Source organism: Ursus arctos, unplaced genomic scaffold (genome assembly GCF_023065955.2).
Source record: "Ursus arctos isolate Adak ecotype North America unplaced genomic scaffold, UrsArc2.0 scaffold_13, whole genome shotgun sequence".
In the NCBI taxonomy this organism is placed as follows: domain Eukaryota; kingdom Metazoa; phylum Chordata; class Mammalia; order Carnivora; family Ursidae; genus Ursus; species Ursus arctos.
Genome location: NW_026622797.1, coordinates 20,519,303 through 20,542,565, shown reverse-complemented (window position 1 = coordinate 20,542,565; position 23,263 = coordinate 20,519,303). Strand labels below are relative to the sequence as shown.

At 39.0% G+C, this 23,263-nt stretch overlaps 1 protein-coding gene across 13 annotated transcripts in view; it reads left to right on the top strand.

Moving 5' to 3' along the window:
* The window catches only part of UTRN (utrophin), a 539,750-nt gene that overhangs the window by 282,434 nt on the left and 234,053 nt on the right, over window positions 1–23,263 (top strand). For all 13 annotated transcript variants that reach the window (XM_057310986.1, XM_048225919.2, XM_048225918.2 and 10 more), the window contains 5 exons: window positions 933–1,008; window positions 8,603–8,817; window positions 10,927–11,044; window positions 14,399–14,604; window positions 16,412–16,566. In XM_057310986.1, the coding sequence (XP_057166969.1) occupies window positions 933–1,008; window positions 8,603–8,817; window positions 10,927–11,044; window positions 14,399–14,604; window positions 16,412–16,566 (770 nt within the window). The remainder of the gene's footprint in view (window positions 1–932; window positions 1,009–8,602; window positions 8,818–10,926; window positions 11,045–14,398; window positions 14,605–16,411; window positions 16,567–23,263) is intronic.

Genomic DNA, 23,263 nt, shown 5'->3' with positions numbered 1-23,263 from the left:
AAGCAGCAGCAAGTGAAAGGGTCTAGAGGAGACAGAGAATGAGCACAGTGCGTTTGGGTCCCGGAAGTAGCTCAATGTGAGGAAGGATGAGAGATGCTTGCAGAGACCAGATCCCAATGGCCTCCCCGTGCATCATAAGGAATTTGAGCTCCATCTTGAGAACGGTTCACCACCTTGAGAGCAGTGGGCAGGTACTGATGGGTTTTAAGCAGAAGAAAGTTACATTTTGAAAGATCACTATAGCTGCACAGTAGAGATGGATGGAGCGAACCTAAAGATGGATAGCCTTAGGACATCAGGATATCGGGCAACTCCTCTGAGCGAAGGCCACTATCCAGATCAGGAAAACTGATCCGAAAAGATCAGTTAGAGTCATTAGACACCCTTGTGAAGGGGGTGTCAGGGAAACAGATGATGAATTCAGATTTGGACATGTCCGAATATCAGGTTGACTGAATGAGCTGAACTAGAGATATATTTTTTGGAGTCTTCAGCCTCTTAAGACTCCATATGATAAATGAAACCATTAGAAACCAGCTCTGGGGGAGAGAAGCCAGGGTCAAGGGTAAGAAGACCAAAAAACCTACCCTGCAGAATGTCAGCATTTGATGGATGGGCAGAGATCAGTCAGAGAGGGAGGCATAAAGTCAGGATTGCAGAATATTAACAGTATCCCGGGGAGAGGGAGGGAGGGCATTCAGTGTCCCAAAGGGCTAGGACAACTAAGGACTGGCTGGCACTCTTCACAGTAGTGTCGGTGGAGGGAGGGCTCTGGGAAGACTGCAGTGGATATGAAGGCGGAGACAGAAGCTCAGGCGTTGAGGGGGAAGAAAAGCAGCAGAACTATCCCTTAGAATAACACTTCCTCTTTCAAAAATATAATCCTCTTTATTTATATAGTATTCTCCTCTTTGTTTGGCCTGATGCTGTAGATATGCAGAGAAGTGCCTAGCACATTGAAGGAACGTATCCAGGAACCTTGTTCCGTGTCTCAGACAAGAATTGCTGGTAAGATACTGTTTACTTCTTCACAAAAAGATTTTATGATGATAAGCATAATACGTCAGAAAATTTTATTTAAAATCACAATGCAATTGTGATTTCAGTTATTTGAAAAGAATGTGTGTTTTGTTTGTTTTGTTTTTTATTATTTTTTTGGCCTTTATGTTCCTTTCCTATATTTCATTTTTTTTCCTGTTTTTTAAAATTTTTTATTTATTAATTTTTTAAATATTTTTTATTATATTGTGTTAGTCACCATACAGTACATCCCTGGTTTCTGATGTAAAGTTCGATGATTCATTAGTTGCGTATAACACCCAGTGCACCATGCATACGTGCCCTCCTTACTACCCATCACCAGTCTATCCCATTCCCCCACCGCCCTCCCCTCTGAAGCCCTCAGTTTGTTTCTCAGTCTCTCATGCTTCACTCCCCCCTCTGATTACCCCCCCTTTCTTTATCCCTTTCTTCTCCTACCGATCTTCAATTATCATATGGTTTCTCTCATCTATGTGTTTTTTTTTTTTAAACACAAGACATATTTTATTGCCCAGTGTGTGCAAGGTGTTCCTTCTCACGGTAGCTGAGACTTCTCACCTCTCCTGGGCCTGGAGAGGGATCTGGACCTCCTGCACAGAGGCCGCTGAAGGCAAGGGAGAGGCGAAGTGGGAGAATGGAGGACTGGTCTTCTGGGGACAGTTTTTCAGGACATCGGCTAGAACCTGCTATGTTAGCATGTTCTGGGGTCGTGTTAATTAGACACAGATCACGACTGCAAACAAAAAGTTTGGACGGATGTCCTTGGAATCGGGTAGGAGATGGGGGTTAAGAAGAGTTCTCTGTCCCAGGGAAGGTCTTTACTGACAAATGCTGATCACTAAGATTTGGAGAAAGAAGAGTTTTCTCACTCTTTCATTTCCTTCGCTCTCCTTGTCTGGAGTAGAGGGCAGGCTACTACCCAGTAGCCACCGTGGTCACTGCTCATCGCTGCCGCGCAGGCTCTCTAAACCTCCTTGCCCTGCTCTTCCTCTGTTGAGTCACCAGGTGAACCCCCAAGTGTGATGAACCCTAACTTTCCCCTTCCTCTGTGCTAGCTGTGGTGCTACTGCTGATTCTCCCCTTCCTCCTCTTCCTCTCCCCGCCTTCCTGTTCCTCCACCCTCTCTTCCCTCCTTCTTCCTTTCCTTCTTATTCCTCAAGTCTGCCTCACTCCTCCCCTTCCTTCACCCGCCTTCCTCCCCTCTTCTTCCCTCCCGTTCCACCTTTTCCTTGTTTCTCCCTCCTCCTCCTCCTGTTTCTCTTTAGGATTCTGAAAAAGTAATGAGTGACAGATTTTTTTTAAACTTTTTTGAGATGGCAAGCTTGATGAGAGCCAAGTTTGTAATCCGTTTTACTTGTATTTCCCAGTACCTTGCCCCCAAAATACCTGGGGCCTGATTGGTCTGTTGATTATATTCAAAACACTTGAATGAACATTTGGGTACTGCTGCCTTGGGAACACAAGCTCAACTCTATACCTACAGGGAACAGACTTGATGCATTTTATGAAAGAGCAATAGGTTATCTTACCTTTGGAAACATCATTATGACAAAGGAACAGAGAACATTTTAATACACAAAATTTTCATACACATTTAGAAGTAAAGTGGCACTACGCCTTCCGGTAGGTGGGTAGTTCATTCTCAATAAGATACTCGTCCCTGGCACAGGTATGGGACCTGAAACTTATTTCAGTGTGTCCCTCTCCTCCTACACAGAGTTATAATTCAATTTCTTTTTCTTTTTATTATGTCGAAAAAAATTAACCATTTTAAAGGGAACGGTCCAGTGGCATTTGCAGAATTGTGCAAGTCCCCCCTCCACCTAGGTCCACAGTATTTCCATCACTCCAAAGTAAAACCCCCTGCTTGCTTAGCAGTGTCTCCCCATTCTGCTCCACCCCCACGCGTGGCGACCACCGGTCTGTGCTCTCTCTCCGCGGGTCACCTGTTCTGGGGTATTTCTCGTCCAGTGTTTCTTTCACTTGGCCTGGTGTTTTTAAGGTTTTTCCAGGCCAGCTTCTTGCCGACGCTTGTCAAACAGGTGCTCAGCACTGATAGGCGATCCTACTGTACTTTGCTCTGAATGCCCCTGGCTACCCATCTCTCAACTAATGATCTCTTCTCATTTTTAAAAGACAAAATACCTTTTGTCAACGAGATCTTCCTTTTTCCCATCGGAGAATCCCTATAAGTAGGTTTTCCTACTACATCTGTCCTCACAAACTGTGCATGCTCTCTTCCTATCCCATGGAAGAGTCATCTCTCTCTAAGATCATCTCCTCCCCTTGTGCTTTGGATCCCATCTTCTCTTGGCTTTTTACTTCCCCTCCTTCTCTCCTCTCTACTGGGTCATTCTCACTGGCATCCATTTGGATGCACGCAGCTCTGGTCTGTGCATTTTCACTGATGTGCGGGGCACCACGCACAGATCCACGGCGGTCCTCGGAACTGGCTCTGCCGGTGCGCTCACCAGTCCCGTGGATTTAGCCACTTTTTAACTGTAGAGGGTTCGGCCACTTCTTAGGCCAGGACACTTGAAGTCACCCTTGACTCTTCCCTGGATTTCCCGTCAAATGGATCAGCAAGTTGTCAGTCCCGTGTCTCATCCCAGCTACTTCCATGGACTTGAATACCCTCATCTTTCTCTGTGTTACTGGAATAGTCTCCTTTCTCACTGTCCTGATTCTGTTCTTGCCTTTCCACTCTTCCATAATCTATTCTGATAGCAGCTAAGTCACGCTTTATAAACATATGTTTTATTGTGTCCCTTCTGGCTCACCACAATCTTGTCTCTTTCATCATCCATACTGAGCTGAAGTCTCGCTGTGGTCCAGGAGACGGTGCATGATCTGCCTGCTGTCCGTCCCTCTAATCTCGTTTCTTATCACTTTTCCCTTTGTTTATTCTACTTCAGACACACTGGTCTACTTGCTATTTCTAACATGCTGAGAACACTTCCATTTATGGCCTCTGTGCTTGCTGTTTCTTCTTTCCTTCTTCTTCAGATGTCCTTTCAGATATCTGCATGTTTCACACCCTCTCTTCAACCAGTTCTCTCCTCAACTGTCACCTCAGCTACGCCTTTCCTGACCCTGCCCACTATATCTCAAACACATCCTGCCTCTCTCCATCTTCTTGTATTGGTTTTACCTCATGTCCTCTGTCCGTCTGCCCCACCAGAATGCAGGCTCCGTGAGAGCGGGCTCTTTGTCTTGCCCGCTCCCATACCTGCGGCATCTAGAACAGTGCCTTGTACACAGTACGCCCCAACTAGGTATTGGATGATTTGAAACAATGAATGAATATTTCGGTTGTTTTGACTTTTTTGAAACAAAGAAAGTGACAGTGAGGATGGGGCAGAATGGTATGTGAGGTATTCTCTAGGGTATCTAGTGGTGGAATTGCTGGGTCACAAAATAGGGGGAACTTCTGTTTCAGTTCACGCTTCCACCAGCCCTGTGAGGGCTCTCGTTATTCTCCATGTTATCAGCACTTCAACATTGTGTTCTCAGGACCCCTTTATACTTCAAAAAAATTATTGAAGCCCCTCAAAGAGCTTTCATTGTGTGAGTTATGTTTATAAATATAATAAAACAGAAATTTGAAGAATTATTTATTAATTTGTTTAAAATAGCAATAATGAGGGGTACCTGGGTGGCTCAGTCGGTTAAGCATCTGCCTTCGGCTCAGGTCATGATCCCGGGGTCCTGGGATCGAGCCCTGTGTCAGGCTCACTGCTCGTCAGGAAGTCTGCTTCTCCCTCTCTCTCTGCTCTGCTTGAGCTCTCCCTGCTTGTGCTCTTTCGCTCTCTCTGTCAAATAAATAAATAAATAAAATCGTTTAAAAAATAGCACTAATGAATCCATTTATTATTATATGTTAGTATAAATAATATATTTTTATAAATATAATGTTAGAAACTAGTGTTTCTAAGACAAAAACAAATTTAATTAGAAAAGTGGCATTGCTTTGCATTTTTGAAGATCTTTTAGTATCTAGCAAATTAGAGGACACCTGGATTCTCATATCCACTTCTGCATTTGGTCTGTTATGATATCACATGTCATGTAGCCTTGAGTAAAAAACTGCTCAAAACCACAATGAGATACTACCTCACACCGGTCAGAATGGCTAAAATTAACAAGTTGGAAACAGCAGATGTTGGTGAGGATACGGAGAAAGGGGAACCTTCTTATACTGTTGGTGGGAATGCAAGCTGGTGCAGCTGCTCTGGAAAACAGTATGGAGGTTCCTCAAAAAGTTGAAAATAGAGCTGCCTATGACCCATCAATTGCACTACTCCAAAGATACAAATGGAGTGATCCAAAGGGGCACCTACATCCCCATGTTTACAGCAGCAATGTCCACAATAGCCAAACTATGGAAAGAGCCCAGATGTCCATCAACAGATGAATGGGTAAAGAAGATGTGGTATACATATAAAGTGAAATACTACTACTCAGCCATCGGGAAAAAAAAAAAAATCTTGCCATTTGCAATGATGTGGATGGAACTAGAGGGTATTATACTAAGCGAAATAAGTCAATCAGAGAAAGACAATTATTATATGATCTCACTCATATGTGGAATTTAAGAAACAAAATAGAGGATCATAGGGGAAGGGAGGGAAAAATAAAACAAGATGAAATCAGAGAGGGAGACAAACTATAAGAGACTCTTAATCATTGGAAACAAACTGAGAGTTGCTGGAGGGAAAGTGGGTGGGGGGATAGGGTAACGGGTGATGGACTTTAAGAAGGGCATGTGATGTAATGAGCAGTGGGTATTATATAAGACTGGTGAATCACTGAACTCTGCCTCTGAAACTAATAAACACTATATGTTAATTAATTGAATTTAAATTAAAAAAAGATTAGAAAAAGACTCTATACTTGGGAAAGAATGAGTGTGAAAAGGCAAATCACTTATTATGATAATCATAATTTGGGCATCCGCAGCCCTTGGAAGGGTTTCTGGGTACCCAGAGCTCCCCAGAGGTTATTTTGTGAACCTGTGACCTATAGAGAGAGATAGGGCATTTTATTTCAATTTGCATTTCCCCAGACGCCTGTGTGACTGAGTCTTTTTTTCATGTTTATTTCTTTCTTGTTCCTCTTTCATGGATTGTCTGTTGATATTTTTGGAGCTTACAAAATTATTTTGGTTACACATTCCTTGTTTAGAGTGTGCGTTGCAAATACCTTCTCCCTTAGTCTATGGCTTCTAACATCTTTATTAATGGTGCTATTTTCAGAATTCTTAAACATTAACGGTCTATTAATAGCTTACCCTTTTGGCGTGTTTTTAGAACATTTTTAGTACTCTGAAGTCATAAAGATTCTTTTTTTTATATTTTCAACGAACAGTTGTACAATTTTGGTTTTAATATTCAGGTCCTTAATCCACCAAGAATTAATTTTCCCAGGGTCCGTGTGAGGTCAAATTCTGTCCCATCATCTCCCCGCTCCAGCCGTGGGTGTCCACTCTTGCCAGTATCATTTATTGGCCAGTAAATTCCTCCTCATTGATCTTTAATGCAGTCTGTGCCAAGGTCAGGTTTCTCTGCCACCTCTGCTCTGTGGCTCTTCTCTTCCAGTGGTCTCTGCATGTCTGGGTCCATAAAACACTGAGTTAATCATTCATTATTAGCAAAGTGATACAACTAAATATCAGGTAGGGCATAACCCTCTGTTTTGACTGTTTGCGGCCCTTTTCTATCTTGATTTGAAAATCAGATTTTGAATATATGATTTTGTCAAGTTATGCACAGACTTGCTGGGATTTTTATTAGAATTGTGCTGAATTTATAGATTGACTATATTTTCTAGAAAATTATTTGAGTCTCACTTAATATATCGTATGCTGAAGTGAATTCCAGATGGATCTAATGATTCATTCAACTCTCTCTTATATCAAAACTAAAGAAAAAAACAACAGCCTCCCATTCTTAAAAACAAAACAAGACAAAAATAGACAAACAAAAAATAGAAAAAAAAATCAAATCTTTGGAAAAGACAAGAGTCTAACTTTAAAAGTTCTAGGAAAACAATCCCCCAAGACAAATTTATGGGTTTGATCACTACAGGTTTGTTAACATCGGTATGTTAAAAAGAAACAAAAATTAAATCCTAAAGTAGAAATGTTGTTTTCTGCAATATGGCAAAGGTTCATCTCTCCTGTAAAAAGAGTTCATTCCAACTAATAAGCAGATAAAGAACACAGTTGTAAATTATACCATATTTGGTTAATAAACATAAAAAAATTTGTGCTCATCGACAATCAAAAAGCAATAACTGAAGACCGTGGTGAAGGATGTGTTTCTCCACTGAAATAGAATATTGTTGGTGTGGACGTAGGAATTTCCTCAGTTTCCTACATTGCTGCTGGAAGTCCAGATTTCCAACTTTTAAGGAAAACAGTTTGTCAGCAAGTATGAGATACATTAAACTTCTTGATTTTCTGATCGAGGAATTCTACTTTGGGAGATTTATACTAAGGTGGTAATCAAAAATGTGCAAAATATGCCACAGAAGAAGGTAATCCTTGCACATTCCTTTTTAAAGTAAAATTTCAGGAGCACTGTAAGTATTAGCCAGCTGCAGGATAAGAATTAACTAAAAGTTCGTGAATATATACGTAGATTATAACAGAAGTATTCACAGTGGTTTTGTAGTTGGGGCGCAGAGGTGCAGGAGCCCCTGGCACCTAGGGTCCCAAAGAGACTGGGTTCGGCCACTGGCCGCCGGCAAAATCCAAAGGCAGAGAAACCAGTGGTGGTGAAAGAAGAAAGGGATGTATTTCAGTGAGGCCAGCATCGGGAAGACAATGGACTGGGGTCTCAAAGACTATCCCCAAAGTGCCGAAAAATCTTTCCAGGTTTATGTAAGGAAAATGTGGGACAAAGGTCGGTGTGTACCTGCAGGTGGGCAGTGAAGGTCAAGTCAGTCATCGTCCGGGAGTCAAGCACAGGGGGACTTGCTGACTCTGGGCAGTGCTCATTGCTTGACGGGGTAGCATGGCTTCCCTCCCATCAGGGGATGCTTTGCCCTCAGGGTCTTTTGCCTGAGTTCAGAGATACCCTTGAAAGAAGAACTTAATCAATTAGAAAGTTTGAGGTCAAATGGAAGTAGTTGAAGCCCTCTTTCAATTTTACTAAGAATAACTCATACTCCTCTTATAAAGTTAATTGGGAAAGAATAGAAAATTAGAATTAATTGACTTTAAGGCAAACATCTTGACAAAATAAAATCACGGTCCTAATTTTCCTGTGGTTGATTTATTTTTTATTTTCTCTTCTCTTGGTGTCAGTGACGTCTGAGTTTTTGCGGCCCCACAATGTTGTGGGACGATTTAATTGGCTTTATGGCTACATCAGACATGGAGAGAGGACAGGAAATGCCGTTGTCATTTTAGTATGAAAAAAATAAAAACTTCCTACAATTTTTTCTTTTTTAGTTAAACTAAATTTTATGTAAATATACACACACACATCACCACTAGGCCACCACAATCAGAACATCTGTTGCTGTATTCATACTTTGCCCTGTTTTTAAATTTCAGCTCATCCCGGTGTCCAAAAGGTGGTGCTAGTATCCTCTGCGTCAGACCTTCCTGTTCAATCTCCTCGTACTTCGGAAATTTCAGTTCCTGCTGATCTGGATAAAACGATCACAGAGCTAGCTGACTGGCTGGTCCTGATCGACCAGATGTTGAAGTCCAACATTGTCACTGTCGGGGATATAGAAGAGATCAATAAGACAGTTTCCCGAATGAAAGTAAGTACATTGTGTAAAGACTTATCAGGGAAATACCACAACACAGAAACAGACAAGATCTGTTTGGATCTCCCTTGTTTGTCCTAAACTCTGGGAGAATGAGCTTTAAAAAAACTCTCTGTCAAATTGCCATGCTATGTTTGGCTGGCTCCCAAGAGTAAAGCTTGTCTTGCCTTTCCAGTGTGTTTGTGAGATGAGGTTTACCAACGTGAAGTTAGAGATTCAGTGTATTTTAAACTCTAAAACTGATACCATACAGTGAGGCACATCAGTACAAAAGTAAATTCGTGAGAGATTTAATGCACCTTTTCAACTACTTCATAATGAGCTTATTTAACTGCTGACTTTAGAAGTGAGAATCTCCTGATTAGAATTTTGTCACTATACATAGACCATCTACGCTAAATGTTCAGTGTTCATTGTGTACTGGGTTCTAGGCTGTGTGTTGCAAAGGGATACTGAAGAGAACATACCAGATAGAAATTGGGAATATACCATAAAATAATAACAGTAGCTACTGCTAGCTTTTATTGGGTGCTTAGTGTGTGCTGGGTAGTTTTCTAAATATTTTACATGTTGTATCTCATTCCCTTTTTTTAACAGTCTTTTTAAGTAGGTATTAATTTTATCCCCAGATTAAAAATATGCCCAAAGTGTGGTGAAGCACTGAATTCACATAGGTAGACAAGTTGCTGCAGCAAAACAGAATCTTAGAGAAGCCGTGGGAGAGGTCTAAGCCACCTGTTCGGGGAGCCAGGGTGAGGAAGGAGCTTAGTTCACAGTGATGAAGGCAGACTCTGTGGGATTTTGACCTCTGGAGATAAAGTAAATGACATTCCTGACATAGGAAACAGAGTGAATAAAGACATGAGGCAGGGGAGCATGAAGGATGTTGGGTCAACATTTGTGCAATAAAGACGTGTAGTGGCAAGTAAGATAGCAAAGACAGGTTCAAGTTCACTTTGGGAAGGAGCTCGTTGACTGTTTTAAGCGTAGGCCCATTGGGCTTTTAGTCTGTAAGCAGTTGGCAAACATCTTTTCCCCCTTTTCTTTTCCTTTTTTCATGGTGGCTGTGGACTGATGGTAACAGTGCTCTGCGTTGATGAGAAGGCTGGGTTGCTTTTTAGTGCTTAGGATAAATTGGAGGCAAGAGATGCTTAAAGCAAGCAAAGGAGCCCTTTCTGAGTGGCTAACATGATGCTATTGCAATTAGTGGAAATAAGGAATAGAAGAAATGGGGTGTGGATGAGGGTTTGAGTGATTTCGTTTCAGATGTGTTGAGAGGTTCCTGGGCCATTTAGAAGGAAATAATCAGCCTTCATTGAAATGTCTCTCTGGGATTCAGGATTAAAAGTTGTGAATAATCCATTTAGAAATAATATTTGACACTTTAGAGCTAATCGAAATCTGCAAAATTAGTGAATTTATAAAGAGGAAGAGCTGGGAGAGAATCTTTGCCATCCTGTTTGTACTTATTGGAAATTGTGTTTTCTAATCGTTACAGCTGTTTGTTAGTTCTATGCTTAAAACACACTGTATTCCTGATTTTTTAAACTTTTTGCCCCTATTTATTAGTACTGAGATGAACTCTTTAGAGCAGTGTTTTTCATGTCTGAGATTATTCAATTTGTTAAATAATTACTTAATTATTATATGTTATTCCAATAGCATCTTTTGAATGCCTCACCCCCATCCCTGTAGGTGACATTAGTTTGTGTTTATATCTCGTGTAGGGCAGACACACAAGGTGTTATCAGAAGTCACTTCTAAGGTTTTTAGACCGTTTTCTCGTAGGGATTTTCTTCATCGAATCTCCTCAGACTTGATATGGCTGAGCTGTAAGTTTTCTATTATTTCTTTTCGTGAAGACAAAAACACAGAGACTGAAGTGCCTTGTCAGGTGACCCACATGATAAGTGGCAGAGCTGAGATTTGAACCCAGGACCTTTGAGTTCAAGCCTTGTTCTTTTCGGCTATATAGCTGATGCCTCACTCTCCTGTATAAGAGGAAAACAACAATTTTGGTGTCAGCACACCGGTTTTGCTTTGTTAGTAGTACTCTTAGGGTAAGGCTTATTAACTATCTTAATAATCATTTTTTCTTAACAGATCACAAAGGCTGACTTAGAACAACGTCATCCTCAGCTTGATTATGTTTTTACATTGGCACAGAATTTGAAAAATAAAGCTTCCAGTTCAGATGTGAGAACAGCAATCACAGAAAAATGTATGTTTTAAAAAAAATTATATATCATCCTCTTTCTCTGAAAATGGTAACACACACATTTTCACAGATTACTCGACCAGAAATTAATATTATTTGATATTTGATACTTTATTAATAACTATAGTTTTCCTTTGATTTTTATTTTTTGTGAACCTTGTTACTAGTCCATGAATTCGTTAAAGTGTTTACATTATTACTTTTAAGTAATTACTGGTACATTAGATTTTTTTCTTTTAGGTTAGGATTTCTTTTATTTTTAAATTTTTAAAAAAGATTGATTGATTGATTGGTTTAGGGGAGACAGAGCCTGTGCACGTGAGTGGGGGAAGGGGCAGAGGGAAAGGAAGGGAGAGAATCCCAAGCAGACTCTGAGCTGAGTTTGGAGACCAACCTTGATCCTGTGACCTTGAGATCATGACCTGAGCCAAAACCAAGAGTGGAACACTTAACTGACTAAGCCATCCAGGGGCTCCAAGTTAGGATTTCTCTTAATGGAATCAAAAAACAAAAGTTAGAGAAAACAATTGGAATGCAAACCCATGCTTCCATTATAATTAATTAAGAAAACCAGATCTTGTTATGTCTTTTAACTTCTCTTCTCCAGATTCATTCCAAAAAGCATTTATTGAGCAATGCACTTGTACCTGTGGGCCTGGTACTAATTTGGGAATAATTTAGCTAAAAGCAAAATAAAAACAAGATAAAAAATAAATGCACAGTAACCACAGCAAAGACCCCTGTTTCATTTTGCTTTCTGACTTAAAAGCATCTGTTAAATCTGTATGGTGTATAAAACAAAGTCTAAATTCTCAAAAATGTCACGGAGGGATGGTCACAGCCTGCTTTCATCATCCCCCCTCTCATACAGCCCTCCACCCATCTGTAGCCATTCTATATTGTAGAAATTCTTTAAAATGTCCTGGCCGTTCCTAATTATTTGCATTATTTTTTTCCTCTTGGCCTTTTCTCCCCCGGTGAAATTCTACTCAGCAGCTAAAATGTCACCCGCTTTGTGAAGTCTTTCCCACCCTCTACTAGTCCCTGGTGAACTGTATTTTCTATCTTTAGTTCCTGCTGTGGCTTTCCCCCCCAAATGTCATTGTAGATCTCACAATTAGTTTAATTTTGTCTCCCAGAGATGGTGAATATTCACCTTTCTGGCCCTGGGGCCTCCCACAGTGTCCAATACAAATTAAGTACTTAATAAATATTTGTGGCAGACTATAAACTGGAAGGTATTTTTTTACCTGGTCTAATATTTCTGAAGGGAAGAAAGTCAACCCTTCCTCCTATAAAAGGGTGTTTCGATTTTAAAACAAACGTGGCAGCAGCAATGTTATTGGAAGAGATGAGTTAGAGAACTTTGTGTCTTACAATGTTGGTTTATTTTTACTACATAAGCCATTTTCCTTCTTTCTCCCTCTTTTTAAAAATAAGATTTATTAATTTACTTGGGAGAGAGAAGAGAGAGAACATGAGAGGGGAGAGGGGCAGAGGGAGAGGGACAAGGAGAGGGAGAGAGAATCTCCAGCAGATTTCCTGCTGAGCACTGAACATGGTGTCTGACGCGGGGCTCGATCCCACGACCCCAAGATCGTGACCTGAGTGGAAACAAACCAAGAGTTGGATCCTCAACCTACTGCACCACCCAGGTGCCCCATCCCTCTTTCCTTTTTTAATTGATGGGTTGCTTGTGCCGGTTATGGAACTCTGGAGGGGTTCTGTTTCCCATCACATGGCAGAAGAGCTGCTCTGCCTTAGTAACACCAACTATTACAAAGTCGTCTCCATTTCACTTTTACTACTATCTTGTTATTATTTTTTTTTAACCACTTCTGTTTGTCCAAAGTTTCTTTTAAGGTTTTTGACAAGACTTTTCTTTCTTCTTCTGAATATCTTCCCTTTCCAATTTAACTCCCTCTCTTTGTTTTCTCTCTTTTTTTTTTTGTTTGCATAGAGGCTGAATAATCTTTGTCATTATTCATCATATGAAAAAAATATTCTCAGCAGGAGTGTACTGCCTATAGTAACCTGCTTTTAGCACTATTCACAAAGAATAGAATAGTTGGCTTATTTTTAATGATAAACCTGTGATATGTGTTCTCACTTGATGTCTTTCATTTTATTTCAGTATTAAAAGATTCTATTAGTAATAGGATTGGTCATAAGTACTTTAACTTTTTAACTGACAAGTAGAACATTATGATAAATTCATTCTCTCTTTAAGTGAAAAACTTAGGCAATCTGTTTAAACTGTTAAACAAGATAGCTTAAAACAGAAAATCTCAATGAGCAATTTTTAAAAATTATTGCATTTAAGTATAATTTTCAGTTTTCTGAACCATTTTAATTGGTCACTCTTATGGCTTGCTGTAACCTTTTGTTATCCCAAGAATTTTACCAATAGGTCCTAATATGACTTAGCTGCAATGTTATTTTATAGTTCAGTTCTTGTTGGCCTGGTGTTTAACTATTGCTCTCCAGTCTGTGTGACATCTACTTTTAATTTCCTACCTACTTATTATCAATGGGTTGTTGAAGTTGTTCAAAGCTCTTCTTTACTAGTGCTTCAGTTCAAGATCATGAACTACTCATGAAGTAATTAATCAAAAGTTTAAGTTTCTTTAGATCTCTCTTTCTTTAGCTCCATGTTAAAAACAAGAAGAGGACAGAAGGTAGGGGAGAAAAAAGGAGGAGAGCAGACAGAAGAGAGAAAGAAAGAGAAATAGGAAGGAACAATAAAAAAGAAAGGAAAAGAACGAATATGGATTTTTTTATGGTAAAGAGCTATGGTTATATAGAACTTGAATCTAATTTGGTTTAGATTCTTGAACGTATAAAAATACTTTCTTGTAGACAGGTTTCATGCTACAGTAAAACAAATATGAAAAGTATCCTAAAATAGATTATTTCCTTGTAAAATCTTGACAACCTTAGAGTATCTCCTTTGAGGATGACAAGTGACTGCATCTGTGTGTTAAAGTTCTGTCATAGAGTATTGTTAAACTCTACCTTTATCAAACCAGGGAATGTGAATATACATTCGATAGGAATGGATAGGAATTATTTTCTTTATAATTTTTGGTTTATCCATAGCAGATATTTTTATTGTGAGATATTTCAGGGCAGTTAAAATAGAATTTAATTCAAGATTCTTCTTCAAGAATAGTTTCAGAAATGTATCAGTTGTACAAGAGTGTGTCAGACATGTATTAAATTCCCTTAAAATGTATATACTAATTGCCTTCATTTTCTTTTCTATTTATAACCTTACTTATGATAAATTTGGTATCAGGTATTCTTCCCCTTTCCTGATAGTTACTTTCTGGGATTATTTTTATATGCCTTCTCCAGTGGAAAAGGTCAAGAACCAGTGGGACAACACTCAGCATGGTGTCGAGTTAAGACAGCAGCAACTGGAGGATATGATTATTGACAGTCTTCAGTGGGATGACCACAGGGAGGAAACCGAGGAACTTATGAGAAAATATGAGGCTCGACTCTATATTCTTCAACAAGCCCGAAGGGATCCACTTATCAAGCAGATTTCTGATAATCAAGTAAGACTCATTAGATTTGTGTGAGGTTTTTTTTGGCATTATCAGTTTGTTGGATATACTTTTTTGTTCAATTGTTAACTGTAATTTTTACGACCCTTGTCATGATGTTTTCACCAGTGCTTAGAATATACGTTGAAATTTATATAAAGAATTTGACCGGGGCGCCTGGGTGGCACAGCGGTTAAGCGTCTGCCTTCGGCTCAGGGCGTGATCCCGGCGATCTGGGATCGAGCCCCACATCAGGCTCTTCTGCTATGAGCCTGCTTCTTCCTCTCCCACTCCCCCTGCTTGTGTTCCCTCTCTCGCTGGCTGTCTCTATCTCTGTCGAATAAATAAATAAAATCTTAAAAAAAAAAAAAAAAAGAATTTGACCAGGAAGGTTTTTGAAAAATTTTGGGAGGTACAACAAGTAAAAGAAAAAAAAAAAAATGCCTGGTATACCGCTCACTGACTCTTTGTAAATGGAACAAAACCATGAACCAGGATCTAGAAAGAGAATATTTTCCAGATCTCAGGAACCCTCCTTTTGCTCTCTTCCATGTCTACCCTAAAGGTTATTTTTATTTATAAAATTTTCTGAGACTTTCATTTGAGGCTACTGTACTGAACAAATCAGGTAATTAGTTTAATACTTTTATAACCAAACTATTTTATCTATATCGTCAGAGTAGGTAACCTTTTTTGATAGGTTTGAATATAAATTTGATGATATTGAACATTAGTGGTACTTTTAAAGTTCTACTTTAAATTCTATCTATAATTACAGAAAACATTTTTGAATTAGAGTTTATAGTTTAAGGTTATATTTTGGCGTAACATTTATTTACCCTTTGAAGAGCCTAAGATAAAAGTGTACATTTGTGAAGAATATATGAGGACAAAATCTAAAACATGAGAGCATGTTTTTATAATTCACACTTGTAGACTTTCCATGGTTACAATTTAAAAATCAAGTGGCCAGGAGTCCTGGTTTTGTGGATCATTTTCTGTGTTTATGACATCTGCTGATTGTTTTCACCAAATGACTCAAATATAATAATCAGCAGGGCCCCAGGATACTTAACAAGAGGAATACAATTAAAAGTGAGATCAATGCTTCAATCATTGGATATTCAGAGTATTCATTTCTAAACAACAGTGTGGCTCTTTTCTACTCAGACTCTAGGATGGATTTTTTTTTTTTTTTTACCAGTTGCTATAAAAAGCATTATAGGAATATTCATTTGTCGTTTAGATATCATGGGGAGTGGCTTGATCCAGGGGCTCTGAGAGGTGGAAAACCAATGCCTATGGACACACTCAGCATCAGTTTGGATATTTAAGCAACTCTTAGTAAACCTTGCTTGGCTGTTTGATCTGCCCAAGCAGTTAACTCTGTCAACAGACATAGTGACCCAGGGGCACGGAAGACTTCCATATTATTGGCCCTTTTCATTTCTGCCAGGCATGTAGAAAGGAACTCTGTAGTAAATTCAGTCCTGTATGATGCATGTTGCTATAAGGATCAGATATACAGCAGAACAAATGAAAAAGATAAATGGTTTGAGGAAGTAAAATATCTCCCAAAGGAAAAGATATCTTTTAATATCATCTGCTTGTGTACCTGATCATTTCTTAGGCATTTGCCTTTATACTTCTAGAATTACTTTTATTTAAGCTTATGTTCAAGAATTTGTGCCATAATTTGCTTTTTTCTTTTGATATTTGTGTCTAAAACATGTTAAAACCTATGGGGAGAACCCGTGTTTAGGTAGTACTAGTTACTGAGTGACTGAATCTAATAATGACACCTGCAATTACACCTTAGATATTGCTTCAAGAACTGGGTCCTGGTGATGGTATCGTAATGGCATTCGATAACGTCCTGCAGAAACTGCTGGAGGACTATGGTAGCGATGACACCAGGAATGTGAAAGAAACCACCGAGTACTTAAAAACATCATGGATCAACCTCAAACAAAGGTAACATGAAGGGCCTGGCAGGTAAATGCATGTAGAGGCGAGAATTTGATTGCTTGGCTTTCTCATGGAAACATGCCAAATATGTGACTACTAGAAGTATACCTTATTATTATTACTTTTAAAAAATTTTTGTTCTGTGCTGGGTTAGTATTATCACGCTTAGCACAGAAGGTATATTTATACGTTATCTACTTGAATTTTTGCAATGGAGTTTTTCCTTGAATGAGTCTAAACCTTGTCAAAGATCATTTTATGTGTTCTGATTTTCCTATGCCTCCCAGCATAACCTAGAATACATCCTGTAGTACTCTGGGGGTAAGGACTGGTTAGGTATTTACAGATGCATTAGGGTAATATTATCCCTAATTATAATTAAAATAGCGTGGGGCGCCTGGGTGGCTCAGTCAGTTAAGCATCTGCCTTCGGCTCAGGTCATGATCCCAGGGTCCTGGGATCGAGCCCACATCAGGCTCCTAGCTTATTGGGGAGTCTGTTTCTCCCTCTGCCTGCCGCTCTCCCTACTAATGCTCTCTCTCTCTGTCATATAAATAAATAAAATCTTTAAAAAAATATAATTAAAATAGTGTGCTGTTTGGCCAGGTCGTCCTTAGTTGAAGCTGAGCACACATGGATCCGATGCCAGACTTCTGAAATCTACTATGTATATTTAGGACTTCGACTAATTTGTTTTCCTTGCATTACTCTGTCTAGTCAGTATATTTGGAACAGTCTAAAATAGCATATGTGTTTATAAGAGAGATTTTTCTGTCACTTGACACCTAGGATCTGAGGAACTATAAACAGTGGTTAGCGTCTCTTTAAGATAGCATGTTTATATTCATCATCAGGAAAAAGTGTTTACTTCTTGCATAGTACTGGGAATGCCTGTGTCTAATGAAATTATGGTTTCACACACATCTTTATATATTCAGATATAACCACCTGAAAGCTAATTTGTATCAAATCACATTTATTTTGCAGTGAATAAAATGGATGATACTAGAACACTTTATGATGCATATTACTGGTAATAAAGTACGACCAAGCATTTAGTAACGGTTTGACATGGAGGTGTTTTATACATTTTTAGAGTGTCGTTTTTAGTTAGAGTCTGCAAAGTAGATTTTAGATTTTTGGGAAACTCAAAGACAAGAGTTACGAGGCAGTATATGAGTGTTATATGTATATATGTTATATGTATATGTATATATACATATACATATGTATATATGTATATGAGTGTTATATATATGTATATGTATACATATGTATATATGTATATGAGGCAGTATATGAGTGTTATATGTGTATATGTTATATGTATATGTATGTTGCTACATATGTATATATGTATATGTATATATGTTATATGTATATGTATGTTGCTACATATACCTAGGATTCTGGAGGAAATAAGAGTAGGGTAGCAAATACAACACTTCCGAGTAGTTAAAGCGGAAGATACTAGAACACTGCTCTTTCTAGCATTTTAGTACAACTGTTTTCCTCTTCTATTTTTTTAAAAATAATACTTATTTTGTTAGATTAGTCACCATACAGTACATCCCCAGTTCTTGATGCAATGCTCCATGGTTTTCTTCTGTTGTAACAACTTACTTGGATATACTAAGTGTCCCAAAACTAAGGCAGGAAGAGGGTGAATTAAAAATGGCTTTAAAGCATAAACTCCTGTTATAGGATTAAATCCTAGGGATGTAATGTGCAGCGTGCTGACCATTAACAAGACTGTATTATGTATTTGAGTATTATCAAGTGGATCTTAAAAGTTCTCATCACAAGAGAAAATAATGTGTAACCATGTGTGGTGATAGATGTTAACTAATTGTGTTAATCAGTTTGCAGTACATACTTACATCCAATTACTATGTTCTGCACCTAAAACTAATACAATGTTTATATGTCAATTATATCTGAATTAAGACAGCTTTAATACTAAGATCATCCCTAAGCATACTTTATCTGCGTGTTTCCAAGACTCCATATGTAAGAAGTATGACTGTTTTTGTTGTAGATGATACCAGAAAAACTGATCACTTAGGAATGTGAAGCCTGCTTTATTTAGCACCTGCAATTCTTTTTTTTTTTTTTTTACTTTTACTTTGTAAATATTTTAAGACAGCCTACAGCAGTAGTTAGATTAGATGGAAGAGGCAATTAAAAATGAATTATATTCCAAGGTGATCTTTCATTTGTCAGAGCTAAGACAAGCACAGTGTTCCAATTTTATGGTAGTTACAAGTCATTGTGCTTATTCTGTCTTCTTGCTGCATTTTTTGGGGGAATACATCAACATTAAAATTTAGACATGATTTAGGTATATTGCTATCTATAAAGCAAGGAAAATACAACAAAACTGTAGCTCACAGGATCCTGTTCATGAGTGACAGCTGGGGTTTCTATGTATTGCGAGGATTTTCTCTTTTAAACACAGTGATATTTACAATTTTAACTGTTTTAATTGGAGACCTTTCTAGAATATACAAATCTTTCCTTGCCTTAAACAAAACATATGGACTTATAAGAAACATTTTTTTAAAAAAATTCTTGGTGTTATTGTTGTAAAGATAGAATTAAGGAACTTTAAGAGCTATACACAATCTTACAGTGCATTTAAGCCAGGGTTTCTCAACATTTTTACATTATCAACCCCCAAAGAGCCTTGTTAGATCCCCACTCCCATAAAATTTTCATGCCATGGGTGCGCTGTGTATCTGTCTCTGTACTTTATAGTTGTGCTTTATACATAAAAAGGGTAGATTTTTTCCACTTCCCTCCCCAACCCTGCCCCACCAAAGAACCACTTCTCACCTCCATTGAGAATGCATGGTCTAATGTAATGCTCTCAGGCTCAGAGAAGGTGATGACGTGTTCAAAGTCACAGAGCATAGTCAAGATGATATTTTTCTATACTAAGTTATGATAATGCTCTTCCTACTCTGAGTTCTGAAGAATTGGTAGTAAATTTATTCAGGCTGCTATGCTTTGTGAGATTTTCTGTTTTATTTTTAGTGTATGAATTTTATTGGGTGTCTTCTCATTGTCAGGCTCTGTGCTAATCCCTGCACATGCATTATTTTATTTAATCCTCGAACCATAAGAGACAGGCCGCGTTTTCATCAACGCTGTGTCAGTGAATAAACAGAAGCAGAGGAAAGTTAAGGAGTGCCCGAGATCACACAGCTCATAAGCGCAGAGCTGAGACTGATAGCCAAACCTTTTGGACTGTGCAGTCAGGCTCTTACATTCTTTAAAAATAATTTTGTTTTCCTCCTTTGTTACCAGAATGTCAGCGATTGCTGGTGACTGCTCTGTGTACCCGCCTCTTAGATCTGTCTGTGATTCCACTTACTGTTCTTATCTGTGTCGAGTTTAGAAACCAGATCTGATGAAAGATATGGGGGCCTCTGCTATGAATAATGTAACACTCTTCAGTATGTGACCATTGTGTCCTCTGCAGTGGTCACTGAGAGGCCTTATATTACGGCTTTCTTATCTTCCAGCTGTATTCTGTGTATGTGTCATTGTCAGCCAAATTCGGGGGGGGGGGCAGTGAAGGGTTGTTACACTTGCTCATGGAATATGGTCATTGTGGCATAATGTGTGACGTTTAATATCAGCTTTCAAAGGAAATGTTTTGTATGAATTACAATTGGCCTAAGTAATTTGGCCATTCACAGTTACAGGGCCTCATTCCCTTATCTCCAATGCCCAAATCCAACACGTTCTGATAACAGAAAGCTTTGAATTGACATGAGGCTGTTTATTAGAGCCTCCATTTCTCCTGCTTGGTATAAATTGCCTTGTTCCTAGCTGTGGAAATATTAATGTGTTTGCTGCCTCAGACCCTACTTGGGTGTACTATGTCATACAGATACATTCATAATGATAATTTTTTATTGTACAGAAAATTCTTAGTTCTGAAACACAGCTAGCTCCCAATACGTTGGATTCTGCAAACAAAAGGCCCATCTCTAACATTTTTAACTAAGTGATATACATTGACCACTGCCGTTTTCATCTGTGACATGTTTTTGCCGCTTGTATCTCTTAATGCCAATTAACAAATTTTTTAGTGTGAGTTGAGATGTATTGACCGTTGAAAAATGCTCATAGTAACTTTTGAAGTGCAAATGTCTGATTTGGTCTGAAATGTTGTTTCGCCCCGGAGTGTCTATGTATATGTATGTGTACGTATACACGTCTACTCACATACATGCGTACACGTATACATACCTAGTTAACTATGAAAGATTCTCTGCAGTGGTTCTGCTCTCTTTATGATCCATGGGTATATTGTCAGTGAGGCTGGAGGTGGGGTTGAGAGAGATATGAATAGGATCACAGGTAACATCAGAATTCTGGTCGGTGGGGCTGAGAGCTTCCTGGGGGAACTTTGGTTTTTCTGGGCAGTGATGGCTGCCTATTTGTGGTTTATTACAATAAATGTTTAGCAATGCTCATCTACTCAGAGGCAAGTAGAAAGAAGGCAGATGGGAGGTCGGGAGCAGGGGAGAGGAAGGTGTTTGTAGAGGAGTGGAGCTAGAGATGGCCCCTAGCCCTAATCGTGTCTAAGATGTCCCTTCTGCTGGGTGCTGCAGTCCCTCCCTTTGGCTTGGCAGGCAGATCTTGAGTTGACTTTCAGACATCACTTAACTTTTGAAGTAGTGAGCAATTGTTATCACCATTATGCAGGGACCGTGGGCCTGGAGGTCAGTATATGAACATAGTGGATAAATGTCTTGTGCTTTGAAAGAGTAGGATTTTGCCTGGAAGGTGGGGGACAATGGTCTGAAAGTAGCAGTGGAAAACAAGGAAGAGGACCCTTATTCCAACTACTCACCCTGGGGCATGTAGGATTTGTGAGGGAAAAGAAAAAACTTTGTTAAAAGTTTTCCAGGGGAACTGATGGTCCTAAGGAGACCAATTTCACTTAGGATAAGGTGAAGGACTTGATCTCTGGTCTGCTGATCATAGAATAGATTTCTGGACATAATAGAAAAAGGGCTTGGGGGGTGAATTGGGGCAGATTGGGGAAGGGGCAGAGTAGTATTGGAGGTCCATTCCAATATTGGTTGGCTAATGAAGACCGGCTATTTGGTAGTGATTTAGCTGAAAGGGAAGTAGGGTGTGGGGATAGAGATTCTGTCATGGAAACAGCTCTCTGGTCTTATGTATTTACTTGCTGGCAGTGGCAGCCCTGTGGAGAGCTGCTCCTTTCCGTTATACAAGGTCGAGGGCAGGCATCATGGAGTGGGTGCGGGGCCAGTGGGGGCTCTTTTCTTGAGCTTCCCAATTGGTGTGGCATTAGCAGCTTAGAGCAGTCTCCTTACATCCCATGGAGTGAATCTTTAAGTGCTTGATGATGATGACCCAATCTCTGGGTCACCAAAAGACCATAGATTGTAGGGTATTTTTGCAGGGACTAATTCTTCATCAAATCAACTGCATTTCCCCAAAGGGTGCTTTAATACATTTTTTAGCTAAATGTTATTTTATTTACCAAAGAACAAAATTACCTTGTGAAAGCATCCATTGAAAAGCTTAAAGAATTATTTCATTGTAAGTTTCCTACATGCCACTGAAACTTCTGATGCCACTATTTTCCTTTCAAAAGAGATAAATATATTTAGATCTCATGTAACTGTAAAGGTCACCTTTTAAGTACACCAAAATTTAGCAACACACATCCGTGGGTTTCTTAAGGTATTCTTTTCCATTAAAATAGAAAAAGAAGAGGGGTGCCTGGGTGGCTTAGTTGGTTAAGTGGCTGCCTTTGGCTCAGGTCATGATCCCAGGGTCCTGGGATGGAGCCCGTATCCAGCTCCCTGCTCAGTGGGGAGTCTGCTTCTCCCTCTTCACTTCTTGTGCTCTTTCACACTCCCTGTCTCTTTCTCAAATAAATAAAATCTCTAAAAAAAGGACATATCTAGTTGCATTCACTCTTTTAACCAATTATAATAAGCACATGCGCACTGGATTAATATATTATATCTTGTAGCTTAAAATATCAGGTATTATATAACATCTTTAAAATACCATTAAAAAAGTCAGTTATGTGGGTGGCCACGTTTTGTTATGCTACAAAATAACTATAAGCTATTTTGTAGACTGTCAGCTGCTTTTATAGCAGAAATCTCTTGAAAAGCTGAGAGTTTACATTTAAAAAATCCCAGTTCCCTTTAAGATAAACTATTATAAATCTGTCACCCATGGATTCCTCGAATCTTTTTTGAGAAGCTATTTATATTTTCAGTGTGCACCATTTCTTGTCCCAAAGAATTCTGTAGTCTTTTATTTCTGTTTGAAGTAAAAATTCTTGTTTCTGCTAAAGTTACCCTTCTAAACTTCAAATATTGTTACAGTTAGATTTTCAGCCTATCCTTATTCTTTATTATTTATAAGTTTAAAAAGATTAAAAAAAAATCTCTTCCTTTGTCTAGTAGCCACAATTCCCTAAACTTGAAATCCTTCTTCCCCCCCGTAACCGCGCTCCTTCCCCTGTATTCTCCCATTACATTTCTCAGAACCTTCTCTGGCTCTTCTGATCTTGAGATGTAGCGACCTGAACTGCCAGATATGAACTATTCCATGAGAATTATAGACAAATGTGAGTTCAGTGCTGGATGTGATCTTAGGAACTTGCACATGAACACTTCCCAACCTTCGTGCTGCCTGC